This window comes from Alexandromys fortis, unplaced genomic scaffold (genome assembly GCF_014885135.2).
Source record: "Alexandromys fortis isolate MF-2015 unplaced genomic scaffold, M_Fortis_MF-2015_v1.1 scaffold_3, whole genome shotgun sequence".
Taxonomy (NCBI): domain Eukaryota; kingdom Metazoa; phylum Chordata; class Mammalia; order Rodentia; family Cricetidae; genus Alexandromys; species Alexandromys fortis.
In genome coordinates, this window is record NW_026067909.1 from 6,815,335 (window position 1) to 6,832,437 (window position 17,103).

Sequence of the window (17,103 nt, forward strand, 5' to 3'; positions counted from 1 at the left end):
ACCCACATGGAAGATGTGCGATCCTTAGGCAAACCCATGGATCCTATGCTCAGATACAGGGTGATAGCAATGCTCATCTCATGAGCTGCTGCAGGGTAAGAGTCTTGCTAACGCTGTCACCCCTCACAGCCACAGGTTCACAATGTGACATGCATTGTATCAGACACAGAGAACTTCTGGCAAGCCAGGTACCTCACCCACCCAGGTATGCAGTTGGGTGGGTATGGATTGGAGTGGGGCATACACACAAGCCGCAGGCCAGGGCTGACGTCCCAGCATCGTAGGACCTAGTATAGGTGTTCCTTAGGCCAGGTCTCTGCATGGCATGCCTATCATACCAGCATCTTCGCAGTAATAGAGGCCTTTAGATCGAACACGAGAGAAGAGAAATGAAGGTTACCGCAGGTCATTGCAGCCATGAGGACACCACCTTGTGCAGAGAGAGCTGTTGTCTGGGAAGATCCTAGCTCTAGAGGAGAGTTCTGTGGATGTGATGGGCTCAAGGGAAAAAGCACCAATGTGAACATTCCGTGGAATCAATGTGCTCTGCTCCTCACCATGAGGATGCCTGTGCATATAGATGAGCTGTGGAAATCTCTGGATCTTGTCACTGAGGTATGAAGTTCTAAAAAGATGGTCTGTGATGTGATGGATCTTGTTGACTCCACCCTGCTTAAACAGTGAACATAAGTGCCACCTCTGTCCTGGGCAGCACTGCCTCCCTGAGACAGTAGCTTTTCTCTATACAGGGTAGCAACCCTTGGCTGCAGTAGCCTGAAACAGCAGCAGATTCTCTCCTCTCGTGTTCCACCCTGGACAACAGCCAACCCGAAGGCTTTCTTGGCACAGCCTTATCTGACAGGGATGGCAGAAGTCATAAAGCCAGCACAGCTGTTTGACAAAGATCCAGCAAAGCTGAGTCACATGATGGTCGCCATACCAACTTTGGTTTTTATCTCCACCTGCTACATATTGAGAGACTTTTAATATTTGTACATTTTGGAAATGTTAAATTGATGGAAAACTTACGAATCATTTGTGTCTTCTCCCAGGAATACTATTTCCAAGCTTCCCAAAGACAATCCTGAGCATACTATCCTCCCTCCTGCTTTAGTGAGATGTTCTGATCTACTTGAATGTTTTCCTGACACCTTGGAGGCTGTGGCACGCATAAAGAAGGCAGAGGTCTCTTTATGAGGCTGTGAGATATTTTTGAGACATCTGTCCCTGTACTTACTCAGGAACAAGATAATCAAAACAAAATGAACTTTAAAAGGTCAACAAGATTTGGTGGGCTAGAGGAGTTGGCCACAGTTCAGACTGCAGTCTCTTCCCACTATAAACCCAGGCAATTACATGACAAATATAGCAACCAAGGTAGACTAGCTGAAGCTACCTCTGCCCTACAAAGAGACTTATACTGACGGGCAAAGAATGATGTAGAAAGATGATAAAAGTATTCTATAAAGATATAAAATATAAACATTATGACAGAATTTACATAATAACTGCAGCTGCTTTGGCCTGAGGCTATTTCTTGGGCACTCTAACCATTGAGAGTTAATACTACACTGTTTGGGACATGGCACCATGCCTGTCCTTGAAAACTGTTTTGGTCAAATGTCTTTGTAGCCTGAGAATAACTTATTATATGCCTCTAGACTCTTCAATAGACTCTTCGAAGTTGGGTTATGGGGTTAATGAGTAAAAATGATAATTCTGTTTATCAATGGTGTCAAAACTTGAGGGAAAATGACTGGAGATGATAACTCTATTCTGTCATAGTTTATTAATGATATCTAAAAGATGGGCAAAATGAAGTGAGCTTATTACCAATGACTACAAGATGAGCAAAAGGAAGTAAAGCACATAGCCGAAAACAAAAATGATATGATTTATGTTTTGGAACAACATGAATGTATCCCTAATTACTAAATTCTGCATAAATAAAGAAGCACTCTGGCTGCTAGTCAGTCAGGCTGCAAGATTCTCCAGACCATCATGGCCTGGCTCATTCCCTTCCCTCACCAGCTTCTTATATCCTCTGCTTGTACCTGTCCACCATCGGGAGCGGCTCCTGGCACCTCCTATTCTTGCAAAGCATCTAAAACTATACAGGGTAGGGAGTGGTAGCCAGAGGCCCACCCACTCCAAGAAGACATCACTACATTCTGCTATGCTGGGCTTCATCTCTGACCCCTCCCTGTGGCTGGGGCTTGGTGTGTCAAAACACTCTTCTGCTGTTGCTCCTACAGATCTGGTGAAGAGGCCTCTTCTGTTGTCATGCAACTGATTATCAGGAGGTAATGCCAAAGGCAGCTGACCCCTGCCTCCAGAAGATCTGAATCCTGGGCTCTGCAAATGGACAGTGAGCTCATCTCTGCCAGTGCTGGGAACTGAGGCCAGGGGCATATGGAGTCCTAGTGATAGAGGTGTCCACAGCCTGGCCAGCCTCCCCTCTGTCTGTCTCAGTTTGCAGGTGCCCACCACCAGTCTGAAGGCCCTGCCAGAACCAGCCTAGAGACCCTTGCAGATGCCAGCTGGAGTTCCCAGTGGCTCACAGTCCCTTGATGTACCTCTGTGTCATGGCATATCCACAAGGCACATCAGCTCTTGCAGCTGAACTAATGGCCGGTGACTGTACTGATTACTTCCCTGGAGCCAGTACAGGGTGGTGATGGGCAGAGTGGGTGGCCTGGATCCTCATGATTTGGGCCTGTGACAGCACTTGTCAGGTCTTTGACAGAATTCCTGGCAGAGAAGGAAGCATCCTGACTGACCAGAGGGTCTGTATTGTCCACAAGAAGACGCCTTCCAGATCCCAGACAGGACCACACTTGAGATGCCACCAACAAGGTGATTCAGGTTGTCCTATTAGATCCATCAGTCATGTGGTGAGCAATTTAGGACTCCGCTCCAGCCACCACCATAACCAGGATATAAGTGGGGACTTCTTGTGGAATCCAGTATTTCCACCAGTGAAGTAGCTAATCACTGACAATTAATGAAACTCAAATAAAACTCTGGAACATTGGGGTTTTGGGCACTTTCTAGATAGGACCAGACCAGCGCCCTGTGCAGGTAGCACACACCTGCTCTTCAGAAACAAGGCTCCTGTCCTTGGGACCTGTCCTGGTTTTACCCTTCTCTTCCACTGACTGTTGCTGAGTTGTTCCCTTTCACAAACGGAAATCAAAAAATCACCAAAACTCAAACCACAAATATATCAGTTTAGGTGAATTCTGTGAAGTTTTGGCAAATTAGTCAACTTTACCTCAAGGAAAGTCAAGGATCCCCCACATGCATGGCCACATGTGGCTGTATGGGCAGATGTGTGGATATGTGGGCAGATAGGTGGATATATGGGTGATATTCGGAGAGACCGCCTCATCACACTGCTGTGGAAATACAGACAAACAATGTGACAGGTGGGTCCCTCAGTGTGTGACTGGAGTTAGAGAAGTAAGGCAATGCTGCGAGTGGCTTCATCATGCAGTAGCAAGTATCCTCTGTGTCCCCTTGTGATGCTCTGTGCTACCACAAGACTCAGTTTTTCAGGTCTTGAACCTCCTGACTGTGACTTAATTAACCTCTATTTCTCAAAAATGACCTAGTTTCTGATACTCATTCAGTTAAAGCAGCAGATAAGAAGGCAGTAGAGGCATCTTACATTCGTGTCTGCAGTGGGAGTCACCATGTTGGGATAGAGTCCCTGACCTGGGGGCCTGGGCTGTCTTATGAAGGTTGGTTTTTCTTAAAGAGCCATTCCCACATCTGTTTCCTACAACTCCAGAGCCCAGTCCCTGGGTTCCTGTAGGCAGTGAACGGCTTGTTGCCCTCCTCACCAACAATTAGTAAGTAAATCCTTGTTGGGTTTGACTTCGTGGTTACAACTTTCTTGAAGACATTGAATGCAGTAGAATTTCAGGTCCACTTCCTAAAGAGAATCGGTTTTGCTGCCTTCAGCTTTCCTTCTATGGCATCTATTAGCCCTACGTCCTCACAGCCCCACCCTATCCCAGCTTTTGTCTTAGTGTTGTAGCCTGGTGACTGCAGAAGCTGCCCAGTGTGCAATTACTGCCACGCTGTTTAAGCTTTCTCAATGTGTGGCTCCTTCTCAATGTGTGGCCGTGGCGTCTAATGTCACTGATGAAAATAATCAAAGAAATTTATGACAAGAAATTTTCTTTACAAATGTACCATAGTTCAGAAGTTTTTTTTTCAATGCTGCATACAAGTCAGGAGCTGAGAGAGAAATGGTAGGACTCAAATAAGGCTGGCTGCCCCAGCAGTCCGGGAGTTAGCTCTGCCAGAGAGTGCGCTAATTTCTCCATTCCTACTGTCCTTATGCCCGCAATAGCCATAAAATCGGATTCACATTGTGGGGTAGAGGGAGAAATGTTGGGTACGAATTAAGTTTGCTCTCCATGGTCTCACACACCTTAGATCTCACCCTAAAATGTAGTGTGGGACCTTAGGCAACTCTTCTCGAACCCCATTTCATTGTTGTACTTTTTCTATCCATAAAATTTAAATACTTACAGTATCTGTCATTTGAGATCTTGAAAAAATTAAACGGGAGAAAAATGTCTAGTGTTTATTTACAATTATCTGTGTGATATCCCTTTTAAATTGATATCACATGCTTAAATGGCTTAGTACAGCAGGTGGTTTGTCAGTGACTTGATTTGGGATTTGATAACAATGGTGATGATGGTAATGATGATGGTGATGCTATTGGGACCATGGCATGGTGATGATGATGGTAGTGATAATGATAATGATGGTGATGCTGTTAGTAATGGTGGCAATGATGCTGATGCTGATGGTGACAATGATGGTGATGGTGGTGCTAACAATGATAACAATGACATGAATGATGGCAATGATAACAGTTGGGAGCCCATTTGGGCTATGGTGGCTTCGGCCATCCATAATTGCTCCTCCCCAACTGAGTTCCAGCTTCTGCCTAGCTAGAGACATATCCCCTCTTATTTGATTTAATGGATGGGGAGAACTGTCTTCCAGAAAAAAAAAATGGCTAGGAATTTATCATCAAAATATCACCAGCCTGTAGCTCTGGTGTTAGACACAATATAAAATTCTGCAGGAATCAAAGTTTCTGTGAATCTTTTTGCCTTATGGGGCCTCCGACATCTTATCGTGGAGTGTTACAAATGATCTTCAGATGTAGTGCACTTTGAGCGATCTCTGTGTCTGGCATTTAGCCTCCACGCTGTGCCATGCAGGGGTATGCTTCTGGCAGCTGTAAAGCAGGTTGGCTCATCAATCTGGGGCTCTGGGGTCCTGGGGTTCTGGAAAAGACCAGAGCAAGGGAGCCTCAGCTCTGCCTACACTGTTCAGGCGGGGACACAAAGCACACGCTGCTATGGGGACAGATGACTCTCTGAGGTGGATCGGAGCCATAGGCAAAATTTAAGCTGAGGGCCTGGCACACTTCTAAGCCGGAAATATGCAAGGAGCTGAGCAGAGCTGTTGTTCCTCTGCTGTCTTTTGATGGTTTACAAGGACGTTTCCCAGCATTCACCAAATCCCTTATCTGCTATGCCCCAGGCCAGGAAGGCCTCGAAGGCTGGGTAACCATTCTGTGTGTCCTCAGTGTGGGCATTTTTACTCATCTCTCCCACCCTCTGCTGACCTTGTGGTTACAACTGTCAGTATACGTCAGGAGCCACACTAGACATAGAGGACAGAATCAAGAGTGACAGACACAGCTGTGTCCTGACTTCATACGTTTTGGGTCCTATAGCATGTTGGTGGTCCTGTGGGCAAAGGTTTTTTTGTCATTCATAAGCCATGAGTCCCTTAGTTGTGAATTAGCTGCTGAAAAGTATCTTGATTATATAATTCTCTGTGTAACCACATCAAACTCTCTAAGTTGAGATAATGCATTCAAATGGCTTAGTACAATAGCTGATCAGCAAATGGTTCTGATTTGATTTATGGTGGTGGCCTCTTCTGACTTGTGGCAGAATCCCAGTGAGTCTGGAGCTCCAACTCCTGGAACCACCAGGAGCAAGACATCTTTATAGCAGACCAGGCAACAGGCACTGGTTGGTGCACCTGTTCCATCGGTGGCTCTGTGGGGTACTATGCCCCTCTTATACTGCTCTAGTGCTTGGATTAGCTAAATCTGGAAGGTTTCCCAGCAGTCACAGGTTCGTAATCAGTAGCAGATGTGTTTCTGATATGCCACCCTGCGGCATCTCATTGGGAGCACATGAAGGTGGGTCTGGGAGCTGACATTTACTGCAGTCTGCATACAGCACAAACTCCCTAGGCAAGCTTGGCCAGTGACCTTTCCCTAAGGAAGTCCCCAACCAGACCAGGTCTCGGCCGAGGGAGAGCAGTGGGTATTTGGAACATGATTGACACTCAGAGCAAACTATAACAATAAAACCCCCTTCCCTCCCTCTACCTACTGCCTCCAGGCAGCATAATAGTGATGGTGATGATAATGACGGTGGTCATTTGTGGGGTATACCTTGTGGGGACTATTGAAGGAAAGAAACAAACCGTGGACACATGCATCTCAGAATACAAGGCTCTTTGGAAATCTTACTTAAAACAGAAAGAAGCCTCGTGTACTCAATACAGGAAAGGCAGGGGCCATTTTTAAAAACCTTCTTAGATCCATCGCCCAAAGCAGACAGAGTTGCAAGAAAAATAAAGCAAAAAGCCACAGGCGTCTTGACACACTGAATTATGAATGGGTGCCGTCTGATCACAGTCCCACAGGTCTTCAGTATCGGCAGCTGTCTGAGAAGAAGGCTCATGGAGCACTAGCAAGTCCATAGCCCCACAGTGAGCAAAGCCCTAGGGTTAGAGACACCTGACTTCAACCCAAGCATCTCTTCAAAATTGTAGCTGACATAGAAGTGTCTAAACTGCAGGAAAGTCCACGGGATATGGGGAGGCTGTGGAGGGGTGGGGCTTTGAAAACTTCCCAGGTAAGACCTCCACTGAAGGAAAATTAGGAAGGCCAGGAGCACCAGGGACAACAAAGGCAAAGGAAACTGTGGGGAAGAGAGCACAGAGCCCAAACACAGGACCCCTTTGTTCCTTACTTAGGAGAGGGTGCTAGGCTGAACTCAGGGGCACAGCCACAGCCCTACCCCATCACACCATAACATCAACATGGACAACCAAATCGAAGCCTCATCCCACTCCCAGCCAGTACACAGCTGAAAATATGGACAAAATAGTGTGGATACCAGCAATGAGGCAAGGATGGTACACCCAAGAGTTTGAGGAAAGCATAACTGTAGAAACTGAGCTAAAAAAAATTAGAAAGAGTATGATATAGGCCACTAAATAACAGCACAAGGAAGAGCAGAAAACACGAGGGAGGAGACAATTGGAAAAAAATAAACATTTAGAGAAGAAATCTAAGAAAATCAAAGAAATGTTTAAAAACAAACAGAAAACATTATAGACGAAAAAACACAGTAGCCAGTATACGTGTGACGAAGGATGATCATGTCTTAACAGAAACAGAAATTGAGGGGCCAGTAAAAGAGCCCGGTGGGTAAAGATGCCCGCTGCCCAGCGATACAGGCCTGAGATCAACCCTGGAAGCCCACGTATAGGTGAAGGGTGAGAACCGTCCACAAAGTTGTCCTTTGACCTCCATTTCTCTCTCTCTCTCTCTCTCTCTCTCTCTCTCTCTCTCTCTCTCTCCCACCTCTCTCACACTCACACACACTCACACTCACACTCACACTCACACACACACACACACACACACACACACACACACACAGTGCACACACATATGCACCATAGCAATAAATAAATAGACATGTAAAAAGAATTTGAAGTCAAGAAGGGAGAGAACCAGGATCTAGGAAAGTGATATCGTAAAGGATAAAGAAGAGCCAAAGAGCAGACTTCGAGTCTCTAACAAGATGAACAAAGGTGCAACAGAACACAGCGAAACACAGGCAAGGAAGGGGCCAGATGTGAAAAGACACCTCCATATTTTAGTAGCATACAACTCAGACCTGTGGAAAGCAATCATCACCAAGGAGCAAACTAAGGGGTTTGTAAGGAGCGGATCATCTGTGAGGACACCAGTGAACACATAAGTTGCTTTGGAAATTGACTTTGTCAGGAGAGAGCATCAGACCTTAGCTTGTGAAGCACCTAGAATCATCTCGGGGGAGAGTCTCAACAAAGGGTTCTCTACATTGGGTCGGTGTGTGGGCATGTCTACAGCGATGGCCTTAATTCATTTCACTGATGCAGGGAAACGCATCCCACTGTGAGCGCTCAGCACCATCACCTACGCAGAGGATCCTGAAACTGTGTCCAGGAGGAAGTGGAGCTGAGCACAGCAGGCAAGCAAGAGGGCATTGCATGCATTCATTCTCTCTCTGCTCTTAACTTCCTAATAATTATGGGCTGATAGCTGGAGTTGTGAAAATTGTGTAAATCTTTCTCCCCTCAGAGGCTTGTGGCTGGGTGTTTCATTCCAGCCACAGCAACTAGGGTAGTGTGTAAAGGCATTTGCCACACAAGCCTGGTGATCTGAGCTTGATCCCTGAAACCCAGGTAAAGTTGGAAGAAATGAACTGACTCAACAAAGCTGCCTTGGACCTCCACATATACATGATGACATGCGTGTACCCCACCCCCACATCATAAACACAGACAATAATAAACAAAATTAAAGCAACAGTAACAGAAAAAGAGTCAAACTATTAAAATGCAAACAAAATGACAAACTTCAGGCCCCAGTGTTTAGAAATCTTGAAAGAATGAGTAGGTCAAATCACCTGCTACATCCCAGAAAGTCCTGGCCAGGTGTGATGACCTCCTGGTGGGAGACATTCCTGCACACCATAAACCTAACGTAACCTGGAGTCTGTGCAACCCCACGTACACAAGTGTAATAGGTCCAGCCTACACAGCACCCTGCCCTGTAAAGAAGTTTTAATGTCTTTAGTGACGAGGAGTGGATGAGACAAGTCTAAAATTAAAAGAAACTGAGACCAAATACCAACAGCCTGCAGGAGCTGAACTTGACTGAGACCCTTGTTTAGGACATGGACGTATAAAAGAAAACAAATCAAGGACCCTTGAGCCCTCTAGGACTGGAGAGCACCTGATGATGTCAAAAGACTGCTCTTTGGACTGGAGAGAGAAGGAGAGGGGAAGTGGGTGGATGGGAGATGGAAATGGGAGGTGGGGAGGAGGTGGAAATTTTTAATAATAATAATAATAATAATAAAATAAAGTTAAAAAGATTCTTAGTCGTTTACTTTCAAGGCTTATATTAAGCCATTATCCTAAGATATTTACAAATGAAATGTACACAGAGCTTGGGGTTTGTCAGAATAACTGGGGAGCCATGAACTAGAGCTCCCCCACACCTAGACAGGCCTACAGGCCGACCTAATGTACACCAGCCCTTGCTGAGACTCTTCCTGGGTGAATAGAAGTTGTGGGAGCAGGGGAATCTAAATGTGAGGGTGAGGTGTATTTTGTTTACTGTGTTGAATTCTTCTGTAATTACAGTTAAGAACACCATTACAGGAAGTATTCATTTGTCATCCTCACTGTGAGGCCTGCTCCAGCAGTGTTAGCAGGAAAGTGGCTTGCCTTCTCTCTCCCTTCAGCTCCAGGCCCGTTTGCTTTGATGGAAGGGATTTGTCTAACCTGGGTATTACAAATGCACCATCTTGTGTTGCTCACACTGCCCCTCGGTGGTGCTGTCCTGCCTCCAGGCAGGGCCCTCAGGCAGCTTCCCTCTATAGGAGCACACTCTGGTTTCCTTGTCTTGTTGGCCTTTGATCATCTGGAATCATAAGCACCTTCCTCCCCCAAACTGAGTAGTCTCCATAATAGAGGAACAGCTACACAGATCAGAATTATTGTTTATCGCATGGAAAACACAGTGTCGTTCATGGAAGATGAGAAGAAAGGGGCTTAGTGCCTCTGCAGGGTTTGGGATGTTCTAAGCTGTTGACAATCTTTATTCTTATTAAATTATTTCATTTATTTTACATAACAACCAGAGTTTCCCCTCCCCTGCCTCTCTTTTCATCCCCTCCCTCCACTTTGCCTGCCTTCCCGAGCCTCAACCTTATATAGCAGAAATGAGACTGTGTGGTTGCCTGGCAAGAGCTGCAGGTCTAGCATTGTCTCAGAAATCTGCATCCTGCTAGCAAGGAGCACCCACGCCTCCTCAAGCATCCAGGGCCCCAAACGCAGGACCCTGCACACAGTTTGACAAGCCAGTCAGATGGAACCTTGATGTGGAGACGACATGTCTTCCTCTCTTCATGTGAGGGTGGCTTGCTCATGTTCCACAGCCTTGAGGAGGGACCTGCATATGTGCAGGGCTTTGCTACAGAGTTCAGGAAGGCCCAGGGACTTCCAGCAACCACCAGACTATAGGCTTCTAGAACGAAGTATATGAAGAGACTCTCATTGGAAGAGATTCTGCCAAAGATTGTTCTATGCATGGGATGGGAAGTCAGAAGTAACAAACCATGATTTTATCTCCAAGTTCCCTGCCAGCCTGGACCATCCTAAGGATGCCTGCCTGCCCTTGCTCACACAGGGTGAAGATCACGGGGCCAATGAAAGCCAAGTACTCACTATACAATGGGTGTAAGTAAGATGGATGGTGGGTGAGTAGGGAACAGATGAGAACCAATGAAGAACAAGCAGAGGCCAGACTCTCTAGACCCCATTCTAGACTGGCCTCTTAACAGCCCAATTTCAGACTTCTCTCAGTTTAAAAGAAAAGCTTTATAGGAAATATGAACTCTGCCTCTCTCACCCACAAGGAAACAGTCCCATGTGCAAACATAGCATCGAAGTCTGTAACACAGCTGTCTCCTGACGAATGCTCCCCCATCTAGGAAATATGTGAGTTTTTTTTTCTGCTTTCAGAATAAAGTAAATTCACAGGACTGTTCACTTTGTAGCTTAAAAAGACAAATTGAAATCCCATGACAAACTGATACATCTTCTCAGAGGCAGATGTCAATGAAGGGTCCTGCGTGGGACACCTTAGTGATACATGGCACAGATCCAACACAGGTTCTATGTCGAGTCAATTGATCACCTGAAAGAATGAATTAAGTGTAAGTGATTGCTTAAAAGCTAAGTGGAGGTGAGTAATTTGTTCATCACCGCACATGTCAAAGACTACGCAGACTTCGCAGTCCCTGTTGTCTCACAACATCCCCCGGGAATTAGGCAGGGCTGGCACAGAGAGGCAGGGCAATCTATTGTCTTCCGGGGCCATCTTTAGAGATGTGATTTCAGAACATTGTCTTAAAGCATTTTGAAATACTTCCCACTCTCAGTAGTAATTTTCCAAAACAATCCCCCACACTCAAATGTTTGAATATTTGGTCTTCAGTTGGTGGAACCATTTGGAAAGGATTAGGAAGGGTGGTCTTGTTGGAGGAGGAGTGTAACTCTGAACTTCAAGGTTTCAAAAGTTCCACACCATTGCCAGTGTGTTTTCTCTCTCTGCTTCCTACTTGTAGATCAAGATGTGAGCTCTCAGCTGTCCCTGCCACCATGCTTTTGCTCTGGCCTCTAACCATCTGCAACCGTAAGACCAATTAAACACAGACAGGGTTTCTCTGTAGCTTTGGAGCCTGTCCTAGAACTAGCTCTTATAGACCAGGCTGGCCTGAAATCACAGAGATCTACCTGCCCCTGCCTCCTGAGAGCTGGGATTAAAGGCATGTGCCAACATTGCCTGGCTTAAACAGTTTCTTTTCTAAATTACCATGGTCATGGAATTTTGTCGTAGCATTAGAAAAGTAACTAAGACACCAGGGAAGGAAGGAGAAGGGCTCAGCTCACACTTGAGGACCAGAGCTCTGTATACTGACCTTCCTGCTGACCAGATGGCGGCAGTTCTCTGACTGCAAAGGGGTCACCTCCTCCACCTTCCCACAGACAACACTATCCAGGGATAGACTTGACTTGAAGACTATCCAAGGAATGGGAGCTTCTAAACCTCCCATCTTGACCTTGTTGACCAGGATAGAAAGTTACTATTAAATTCTTATGTTTGGCTTTCAGATAATGGCATTTTTTAATTTATTCTGAAAGGGTTCATCTTGCCATAAGGTCAACCCAGAGCAAAAAATCTGTACTGATGTCTTGGAAATGTCAGAATGCTATCAAAGCCACTGTGCCAATGGTAACTAAAGGACAAAATTTATTGACTCAGTGAAAACCCCAATTCTTGAATAGCAAAATTTGGCTTCTCAGGAAGGAGCAAGCTGCCATGTACGCCCATGACAACTTCTCTGTAATGTTTCATGGTTACTTCCATTCTGGTTTCTGAACTGAATGACATACTTTTGCTAAGTGCCCCCAAAATAATTCCATTTGAATTTGAAATAAAGTCCCAACTCCCTAAAATAGACAGCATACTCCAAAAGCAGGTCCAAACTATGAAAAGACCCAGTCTTCAGAAAGTAGGAACTGGCAGGCCCTCCAAACCCTGCATGAAAAGGGGACATGCAGCAATGAGCCAATTTTCTGGTTCCGGGGAAGATGGATGAGTTTGCATCAGGAACCCATTCCACTAAATGGTAAATAAGAAGCTTTCAGGAAATGGAACTCGCCAGGTAGTTTAAAATACTTCTGTGTTTTGAAAGCTTGTCATTGTGACATATTTCTCCTCCAAGAGGATTTTAGGGAAAGTATCATTTGTGCCTACATTATCTGCACAATCAATTTAATTCCATCTGTGTCTGAATGCCCCAAGTGGTTTCAGCTGTGCCAGGGCTCATCAGAATGCAGAGGTAGAGAAGAATCTAGAACTGCCATCACTATCATTTAGCCCCTATTTCTATGTATCATGACACATTGGGCCAGCAAGTCACACCTTGCCAGAAAGTTCTCATTGCTTTTCGAAAAGGGAAAATATTATTTATACTAAAGGGGCAGGTCAAGATGAAGTGATTCCAGAAAGATGGGGGGGGGGGAACATATTCCTTGCTGCCTAGAACCAATTCTGCAATATCAAATGCATACAGTGCCCAGACCTGTGAAATGCCATTTGCCAAGTGCAGTGGGGGCCATTATCAATGAGCCATGAGGTGTCATGGCACTGCAAAAAAACAAAAAGTACGGTGAGAAAGCTGAACCATGGTGGGGCTGCAGATACAGCAGGCTTGCCTTCTGCAAGGCACAAGGCAAACCTGACTTCTCATACAGAGCAGACCCTTCTTCAACACACAGGGCGGGCCCACTTTCTGTACACACAAGGGAAGGACTCACTTTCTGTGAACACAAGGAGGCCTACCTTCTGCCACACAGAGAAGACTAGCCTTCTGCATGCACAGAGCTGCCCCCCCCCTTCTAAATATACAGACCTACCCAGCCTCCCTCTCTGTACACTGGATCAAAAATGAATGATTTCCAGAACTTTCTGGAATATGCTGGGTCTTCAGTCTGGCTGTTTCCTGGCTACTGAACATTTTTTTTTTCCTGCAGAATCGTGTTAGGCAGGCACAGCCTCACCAAGGCAGCCCTGGGTGAGTACCTGGTGAGCCCGGAGGCACAGCAGCATGCATGCAACAGGCACCAGCCCCTCCCGCAGCTGCAGTGGATGTAGACATGCACAACTGCAGAAACTGGAACAGCTCTGCGGGAAACATCTGTGCTTGTTGTTTCAAAGTCAGTTTTTAATTCTGGAAGTCATTCAGATGATTAAAACCAAAATTAATGTGTCGCTGTTATTTAAATGCCAATTGCTCAGAATCCGAGGCCAGTCCATTTCCCCGGCACCACAGGGGGCTTGTCTCGGGTTTCAAACTCAGGGCACTTGTGCACAGACCAGCTGGGGCAGCTTGGCTGACTGTCATGCTGTAGACAAGAAAGTCAAAAGGCTGCCTGCCCTTCCTCCCAGTTCTCGAACTCTTGAATCATCAAAGACGCTGGATAAAAATCTCCTGTGGTCACATAGGCTTTCTTTGGCCTTTCCACGAAGTAACCTCTTAAAGGCAAGAGCTGAGGCAGTCAGAAAGCAGAGGCCCTCAAGACTGGGGATGAGAGGCTTGGCCCCAGGGTCCCACAGAGTTCTGTCCCTGCTTCATAGCAGCCGGTCCTGCACAGACCCAACACTACCTCCAGAGGGAGGCACAACAGCAAGAGGCCAGTGATGAGAAAAACCATCCCCTGCTGGACCACAGTGTCCAGCCTTGACGATAGTGTCCCACCTTTACCCTTCACAGTTCTGGAAAGTTTTGTGGGTTTCTTCTCAGTTCTGAACTCAGTTAGTTCTCCCTCCAGTCTAACTGTGGCCTTCACTGGAGAGAAGAATTCATCCTAAATTCTAGCTATCAGAGACATAATGGCCCAGCATCTAGTTTCCCATCATCTTTTTGTTTACTGAAATATCTCAGGATGAAGGACCAAGGAGGTGAAAATGGATAATGGTTCTGAAATAAGATTTTATTTTTTGTAATGCCAAATGTCTGCTTTTTCTATTAAGAGACATTTTTAAAGGAGAAAATGTTGCCAACATGCTTGACCAAAGTCTTTGAATTTCTGGTCCGGGCCTGGGGAGATAATGAAGGAAGCTGATACAGAAGCCAGATGCAGGTGAAGGTACTTGATGGGCCCAAGAAAGCCTCATGTTTCAGTAGAATATCCATTCAGGTCCTACCGAGGCCAAGGACAACTAAGTTCATGAGTTGTTCCGTATATAGAGGACAGACCAGTGACCTTGTGAGAGACACTAAAAAGGAAAGGACATGTTCTATCCCACATGTGCAGCCAGGCAATGACAAGCCAGTTTGATAGATACCTTCATGTTACTAAGTACCACAGGTAGTTTTGCAGACATGTCCACAGCTTCACTTCCAGAACTTATAAGACAAGGACTGGATGGATTGCAAGCAAGACCCAGAGAAGCAATATCCACCCAGAATTATTTTACACACAACATAGGTATGCCCTGAGTAGGGGGCCACCATGGCCACTTCCACGGGGTTCTGGAAGCTGAGCACATGGCCCCAAACTTCAATGAAATACCCAGAGCAGATGCCAAGAGATAACCCACGGCATCTGCTTCACGGTTAAACTAATTTTTTTTCTTAACTTGGTGTAGTCGAAGTGCTTTCTTTTCATGCTTTCTTTTCACGCCACCAAAGCATCAAGGGCAGATAAAATAGGATAGGACAATGCCACCTACCTATTCCTCTTAGTTTTCACACTTTGGTCCTCACTGCCATCTTCTGAACTGGATCCATCGCTGCTTTCAGCTGAAAGAAACATCACATTAACACAGTTGAGGGTCAGTCTTAGTACTCTGGAAGCCAGCAGCCCCTCTAAAAGTTAGGAAATTGAATTTCTCTTAGACTCTGACATTACTACCATGAACTTGCTTTCTTTGGTACCTATTCCTTTGAATTTTAGTAATAGCAGAAAAGATACCTGACTTCGACATCAACCTGACTGTTGATGTCAAAGAGGCCATCTCTAGCCCATGTGCCTCCAGAGGTCACCAGGCCTCTGGATGAGTAAATAAGATAAACAAACAAACAAACAAACAAGCATTGCTCTACCTGCAAGATCAGCCCTTCCCAAGCAGGTATGAGCACTGCCTCTCTGCCAGTTGGCCACTGAAGTGGTAGCTTCTCCTTATTGGTCTCCTGGTACCCAGGGCTTTCCTCCATCCACTGCAAGAGCAATAGGCCCTTCTGGCATACCATATGACCTTTATCACAGATTACCTTTGTCCAAAGCCTGACCATTTGAAAGATGTGTTACTGTTTTCAAGCTATATGGTGCAACTCTGGAATTATTGCATGAAATGTGAGAATGGCAAATGTGTGCTGGTGCCCTGGGGTTTCCGGTTTGACTGTAAAAGAGCAAGAATGAATGGGAGATGGTTCTAGAGCCTTGTCAATTCTGACCCATTGCATGAACTTTGTTCCCAGTAAAACAAGAGGTAGCCTAGCTTGTTTTCCCTTCTGCATCTGTACACTCTCAAACCCACTATCTCTATAAGCCAGTCATAGAGCTGACAGTGGAGGAAGGGTGGAGTCAGCTTGGCAAAGTGCACCTCCAGGTCCCCACACTTCTACCTGGGTCACACCCTCCCATCAATTGCTGTGTATTGTCTTGTTGTTCCTGAAAGGCCTAATGTCCCTGTTCTAAACAAGTGTAAAACTCACAGGATAGTGATTTCACTGCCCCACCTCATGCCAAGATAAGATTTTATGTAGCCAAGGTGGTCTTTGAACTCTTGGTCTTCCTACTTGGACCTTCCTATCTTTTCTTTTAAGATATTACATTTACCATTAGGTACTGACCTGGAAGCTTCATCTCTACGAGGGCTACCTTTCATAGTACTGAAGTTACTGTGCATATTACTAGGGTAGAAATATAATTAATACTTTTATCCTGTTATTAACCCTTCCATATGCAATAATGACCAGCCTAGCAAGATAGGCCCATTAGTGCAATAATGACATGGACATCATAGAAGAGACAAAACCATAACACACCCCAGCCTACTCCAGAGAGACCATGATCAGTGATAACCTTAAATGCACAGGCTGTCCAATAATTATATAGATACTATTCAAGATAAACCTGCAGAATGTTGGTTATTGTTTAGGAGGTCTTTTGATTATTTTTTTAATAATCTTAACACGAGTAGACTGTTTTTGTCCTGATATAAAAATTCATAAATCACATAGGACAATATTTTCAAGTTTGACTGTCTTTAAACATACAATATGAAACAGAAAGCCACACAAAGCAGATCTATCGTGTTGGTCTCTGCCACTGCCACTGATTGGAATCATCCTCTTCACACCTGGGGGACTATGAGCACACTACTCACGAGGGCAGTGCTGGCATAGGGAGAGGTTGCTGTCCTCCCCTGACTTCAGGGATGATGGAGCAGAAACAGCTGTGACCATGTCAAAAGCAAACAACATACTGCATGAAGTTCCCATGAAAAATCAAAGATGATTTGAACCAGCCAGCAGCAAACTGGGTCATCAGTTTCCCAAAAATAAGGGGAAAAAAACCTCATGGAGTTACCACCTGAAAGTGCCTAGATTACCTTGCTGAACCGGTTTA

General features: G+C 45.5%; 1 protein-coding gene across 1 annotated transcript in view; it reads right to left on the minus strand.

The window, feature by feature from the left end:
- Tcerg1l (transcription elongation regulator 1 like) overlaps positions 1-17,103 on the minus strand; it is a 171,050-nt gene that overhangs the window by 22,336 nt on the left and 131,611 nt on the right. The window contains exon 9 of the mRNA XM_050137935.1: positions 15,203-15,272. Coding sequence (XP_049993892.1) covers positions 15,203-15,272 — 70 coding nt within the window. The remainder of the gene's footprint in view (positions 1-15,202; positions 15,273-17,103) is intronic.